This window comes from Mytilus trossulus, chromosome 8 (assembly GCF_036588685.1).
Source record: "Mytilus trossulus isolate FHL-02 chromosome 8, PNRI_Mtr1.1.1.hap1, whole genome shotgun sequence".
Taxonomy (NCBI): domain Eukaryota; kingdom Metazoa; phylum Mollusca; class Bivalvia; order Mytilida; family Mytilidae; genus Mytilus; species Mytilus trossulus.
In genome coordinates, this window is record NC_086380.1 from 22,189,541 (window position 1) to 22,195,727 (window position 6,187).

Below are 6,187 nucleotides of genomic sequence, written 5' to 3' on the forward strand. Positions count from 1 at the left end.
CATAAAAATGATATCTGCAATAACCAAAACTATTGGACAGCATCTTAGATCTCACCAACACCCATCTCATCTGATGAAAATTGATTTACAAATTCAGAAAAAAAATAAAATATAACACAGTCCAGATAGTAGAAAGTAAAATATAAACAAAAAACATTGTAAAAGTTTCTCATTTAAACAAATGGAAAACAACTGTCATATTCCTGACATGGAACAGATATTTACTTATGTAGAATATGGTGGATTAAACCTGTTTTTTTAGCTTGCTCAACGTCGTATTGTGTATTATTTGTGAAGTTGATAGGGTAAAAATCATCTTAAAGGGGCAATTACTCTAATAAGGAGTAAAAAACTCATCATAGATACCAGGACTAAATTTTAAATATACGCCAGACGTCAAAATACTATGTTGCCCTTTTTATAGAACTTGTCTTGCCGAACGTTTTTGTTTGATAAAGTTTCTTTCAATAATAATGTTTAAGACGCAAGGCAGAATTAAACGCCAAAAAATGGTAAAATCATCATCATAGGCCATAACCCTAACAAGGAGCCAACGATTTTGAAAATCGTACTTATTTGTAGAAATTGTCTTGCTCATCGGGTTTGCAAATCAAAGGTTCTCTTCGTCTATTATGGTTTAAAAGATAGTAAAAAAAGAAAACAACAAGAGGCTGTCACAACGACAGCAAACCGGATTTATTAACATTTATTTGTGTCCTGGCAATATCACAAGAACCATAACTGATGAATGCTGAAAGTGAAAATCGCCAATATCAAATTTGACCTCCATTTTGTAGTCAGTATCAACATATTAAAATTTGAAAAGCTTAGATTGAATGGTTCATAAGTAAATGCAACAACGTGAATGGAAACGCCATTTTAGGATCTTACAAGAACCATAACTCCTGAAAGGTAAAAGTCAAAATCGTCATTATTAAACTTGACCTCTATTTTGTCATCATTAGTAACAACATATAAAAATTTCAAAAGCTTTGGTTGAATGGTTTATGAGAAAATGCACGGACACGACTGGAAACACCATTTTTCAATCTTTCAACTGAGACTACTATAACAGTCTCAGCTTTCAAGAACCATAACTCCTGAACGGTAAAAGTCAAAATCGTCATTATCGAACTTGACCTCCATTTTGACATCAGTAACAATATATTCAAATTTGGGAAGCTTTGGTAGAATAGTTCATGCGTAAATGCACGGACACGACTGGAAACTCCATTTTTTCAATCTTTCAAGAACCATAACTCCTGAATGGTAAAAGTCAAAATCGTCATTATTGAACTTGACCTCCATTTTGGTACCTGTAACAACATATTAAATTTGAGAAGCTTTGGTAGAACAGTTCATGCTTAAATGGACGGACAAAACTGGAAACTCCATTTTTCAATCTTTCAAGAACCATAACTCCTGAACCGTAAAAGTCAAAATCGTCATTATTGAGCTTGACCTCCATTTTGTCATCGGTAACAACATGTTATTATTTGGGAAGCTTTGGTAGAACAGTTCATGCGTAAATACACGGACACGACTGGAAACTCCATTTTTCAATCTTTCAAGAACCATAACTCCTGAACGGTAAAAGTCAAATAGCCAATATTGAACTTGACCTTCATTTTGTTGTCAGTAACAACATATTAAAATTTTAATAGCTTTGGTTGAACGGTTCATGAGTTAATGCAAGGACAGCATTTGATTGCTCACCGCCCGCCCGACAGCCCGGCCACACACTGTATATCCCCAAATCAATAACAGACATTTTTGTCACAAAAATCCGGTTAAAAATAGTAAAATTTGTCATCTAAGAGCAATAGCTCATATTAAAATTAGTCTGACAGTTTTGACTTATAGACAATTGGTAGTGCACAACTTTCCGAACATGTCTGCTTAGTCAGATCTTTTCTATTCATAACAATTTTCAAAATAGATAACTTGAAATTTACCAATATGTTCAATTTTAAGCCATGTCAGTAATTTGGTTGGCAAGCCGTGTCATCAGACACATATTCTAAACTAGATACCCTTATGATGATTGTGGCTTAGTTTGTTTAAAGTATGCCTAGTAGGTTCAGGAGAACATTTTTGTAAAAGTTAATTACTGGCAACAGACTACGACAGACGCCAAGTGATGAATAAAGCTCAGGTGAGCTAAAAATGGTTTCAAATATTGTACAACTTGAACATTCATGATACTGTTTATCATATTTGTTTATTATTCTTTGTTTTGTACATAAATCAGGCTGTTAGTTTTCTCGTTTGAACATGTTTTACATTTGTGTTTTGGAACCTTTTATTGCGGACTATATAATACTGCTCATTGTTGAAGGCCGTATGGTGACCTACAGTTGACATCTTTTCTGTCATTTAGTCTCTGGTGAAGTAATTTCAGTTTTGCTGCACTTGCAAATGCTTGATCTATTTTTTTGGTTTATAAATTAAGGCTTATTGGCAAAGGCCTCATCACATATAGTATAAATACAATCATGAATGGTCCATTATAAGTCTAGATCCCAAGTGAAGGTAAAAACTTCAATAAAGTTATGGTGCCAAAGGAATGAGGCAAATTCATCACTACATTTTATCTATTCAATACATCTAAATCTACTTTATTCTGTATGAAAAAAAATCAATAAAACAGATACAAAATACATTTATGTACGTTTATCTGTCTTTGTTCAGAAATATTTTACACACGTTATACTAGTTTTTTTGTAATTAGGTACCATTTAATAACTTTTTAGCTCCTTCTCAAAACTAATCTCTTCAGCTTGGTCATTCTTGGTTTTGTTTTTTGAAGACCTTTTGGGAGAAACAAGAATTTCCAATTGTCCAGATTTATCACGACTGTTGTCAACAAGATATCTGGAAAACCCATAGTTTGGTTGTGTGTCGGTATGGTTCTCACCAGTCTTCATTCTTAATGGCTTGTGGTGTGGTGCCCTAAGACCAATAGTTGCAGTCAAGGTAGAGATAGGTTCTAGTGTTTTGGTAAGACTATCCATCGTTTTCTCTGATAACAACACAATTCTGTTTCCAGTCTTAGGGCTGTTCTCTGTGTGGCTACCTACTTTCTCCTCAGATGATTGATGATTACCAACATTATTTTCTCTAACTGTACACAAGGGGATAAGATTTTTTCCAATGTCAATGTTAATGTCTCTAACAGTACAGGAGGGAACAAGATCTTCAGTAGAACTTGCTGATGTTGGTCTGATAAATCTTCCTTTCTTCTGACCCAAGTCCTCACTTCCAAAACTCCTTAAAATAAAATAGAATCATGAAACAAAGGTATTGCAAAGTGAGGTTTTACACAGAAATTTCTGATTTTTTTTCCCTTAACAACAAAGCAATCATATTGAACAAGAAGTTAACAGAGGCATCATTTACATGTATATTGATCATGATTATTATTTACTCAAAATCTGGTCACATTTCAACCAATTTCATTGGTGATGGGTTGAATACAATATTTAAATAGGAACACTTTAAGATTTATTCTATAGAAAAGGGGGGTGTTATAGTGCTGTCTTTCAAAACAATATAGGTCATAAAGCTGACAACTATCAGTATCAATCAAAAATATTTGGTATGGTAAAAACAGGAAGCAATACCTCAGGACAAACCAAAACCCATATGCAGGACTAGGAGAACAGTAAAATGTTCCAGTCTAAATAAAAGTTGCTTTTATAGCTATTTAAAGGATATTTTCAGGATGGTGAGGTATTTTCTCAGCCACTATTTTGTTTTATAATGAAAACACAGAAATCTACTAAATGTGATGGCACATCATCCACTTCGGCAAAGTATACTAACTGATACCTAAAGACTCGAAACATACCATGTATTAGAACCTGGATCTATTTTGTTTGGTCTTTTCTTCTTGTAGAATCGTCTGATCAACATGAAACACATCACCAGAGTCAGAAAAACTGCAAAGGTCAACAAGATCGTCTTGACAACATTCAAGTTACATTTCTGGTACCCAATTAAATCCTCACAATCATAGAACACAGAACAGGGATTAGGATCACACTCATTTATATCTGTCTGACACCACTCATCAGTATAACCACGGTCACATTTACAGGAATATTTCTCAAAACTGGAAGCTCGCTCAATGTCATCACATTCAGTCAATGTTTTGTTCAGGCAGTTACCATGGACACAGGGTGCAATTAAGATGTAAACATTGACCTCTAGGTTTTTGGTTGTGTATCTGGCTTGATCATATCCTCTGGCTGTAAACACTGTTCTTCCATAAAATGTTTTGTCAACTGAAAGACTCAGCTTTAATTTCTTTTTAAGCATGCCATGAAACTGGATAGGTTCAAAGGAAAAGTTACTGAGTAAAGTATTGTTCATTCTCATAGTGTAGTTTATTCCATTAATTGAAGGATTTACAAAATCAACGTCCAAGAAAGTCACATGTCCCAAATCATACTTCTTTGTAAGATTTCCATCCAATAAAATTTGAACTGATTTCAAACCTTTGCCAGGAATTTCTGTTTCTTCAAATATAAATTCTGATTCAAACGGCATAAGCACTGGAGCATCATTTATAGGTGTAATGTTAATTGTTATATTTCTGGTAGCCGACAGTGGATGGAATGGCGGCAATAGTCCTGTTTCTACTACTTTAACAATGATAAAGTCAGCTCCATTATAATTACTATCTGGAAGATAAACAATTGTCCCATCTGATGTAATGTTGGCATGTCCATGGAGTGGTGGCTGGAGAATTGTGAATTCTACTTCATCTGATTCACTGTCTTCATACTGTATAGCTCTCTGTCCATTCTTGCCCTGGAGGTCATCCATGTCTTCACTAACAAATAGTTCTGATGTGGTGATATGAGGTGGTGTGTTGGGTGCTCTCCTGGACATCACCATTAATGACCACATTCTGGGTAATGGTACATTGGTGGGGACAGATCTTTTCTTCCTTGTGGAAGGTCCGGTTGTCTTTGAGAAGACTTCTTTACATGCCTATATCAATAAGAAGAAAAAAACTAGTTAGGGAAGGCAATTCAGTTGTTTCACTTCCTTCTACTTAGAAATATGACAAAACTGATGACTTACATTCATATTGAAAATATATAGTCTGTATTTTCCAAAGAAATAAAATAATTTTGTTTTTGAAGGCCAATGCAATGGTATGTGCAATTTAGTTTGATAGGAAAGAAGATATGTCAAGATATACATAATTTTTTATGAAGAACATCTACCAACCTGTGTAGTGAAAACTTTGTTGACGAAGTCTGTTTTATCTTCTACATCATTACAAGTGTCAGTAGGGTGCTTCCATAATTGATCATCTATCAAATATACAAAATATGAAGCTTAAACCAGATGCTCCGCAGGGCGTATCTTTATACGACCGCAGAGGTTGAACCCTGAACGGTTGGGGCAAGTATGGACACAACATTCAAGCTGGATTCAGCTCTAAATTTGGATTGTGATTAAATAGTTGACACAGCATAGGTTTCTGACACAGAATGAATGTGTTCTAATGAACTTAAAAATTTTGTTTTCTCTTACAGCAATTCACTATGCTGTTGAATATTAATCCTCTCAAAAAAATGTTTGAAGAAATTTTCTTTTTTTTTATGAAATTTCAAATGAAAAAATTGAACCCAATTTTTTTAATCACATCCCCCTTTCCCTTATTCCAAAACTAATCTCAATTAAAATTTCTAATTGAGTTTGCAACAATAAGTACTCATTTAAATACATCATAAAATACACTAGTAACCCGAATTTAGCTTGATCGGACAAAAACGTGTTAACGCTATTTAAATGAGATTGATTGTCATTTGATAAAGATTGACAAAAATTAAAAAATAATTTCAATTCATTTCAATTCATTTCAATTCATTTTAACGCCAGTCAAATAGATTTCCTTGCGGTGAATCAATTGAAATCAAGTTAGTGGTAATGTACGTCAAACTAATAGGCCACGCCCCCGTTAAACTATTTCAAACTGGCATCAATTCGTTTTAAACATCGTTGAGACCAGAGCTTTGTATAGATCTGTATAGGTAAATCACTCAAGCAAAACAATTTTGATTGATGTCGTTTATTTTTTTCAAATTTTATCGAATTTAGTTAAATGCGTATATTATAAGTAAAGTCAGAGACATATGTATTATATGTCTCTGGTAAAGTCGCATGTTTC

The 6,187-nt window shown here is 33.9% G+C and overlaps 1 protein-coding gene across 1 annotated transcript in view; it reads right to left on the reverse strand.

The window, feature by feature from the left end:
• Positions 1–2,677: 2,677 nt before the first annotated feature.
• Positions 2,678–6,187, reverse strand: part of LOC134727466 (uncharacterized) — a 77,352-nt gene continuing 73,842 nt past the window's right edge. Inside the window, exons 34-36 of the mRNA XM_063591848.1 lie at positions 5,242–5,327; positions 3,851–4,998; positions 2,678–3,270 (exon numbers count right to left, since the gene is read on the reverse strand). Coding sequence (XP_063447918.1) covers positions 2,739–3,270; positions 3,851–4,998; positions 5,242–5,327 — 1,766 coding nt within the window. The 3' untranslated portion in view covers positions 2,678–2,738. The remainder of the gene's footprint in view (positions 3,271–3,850; positions 4,999–5,241; positions 5,328–6,187) is intronic.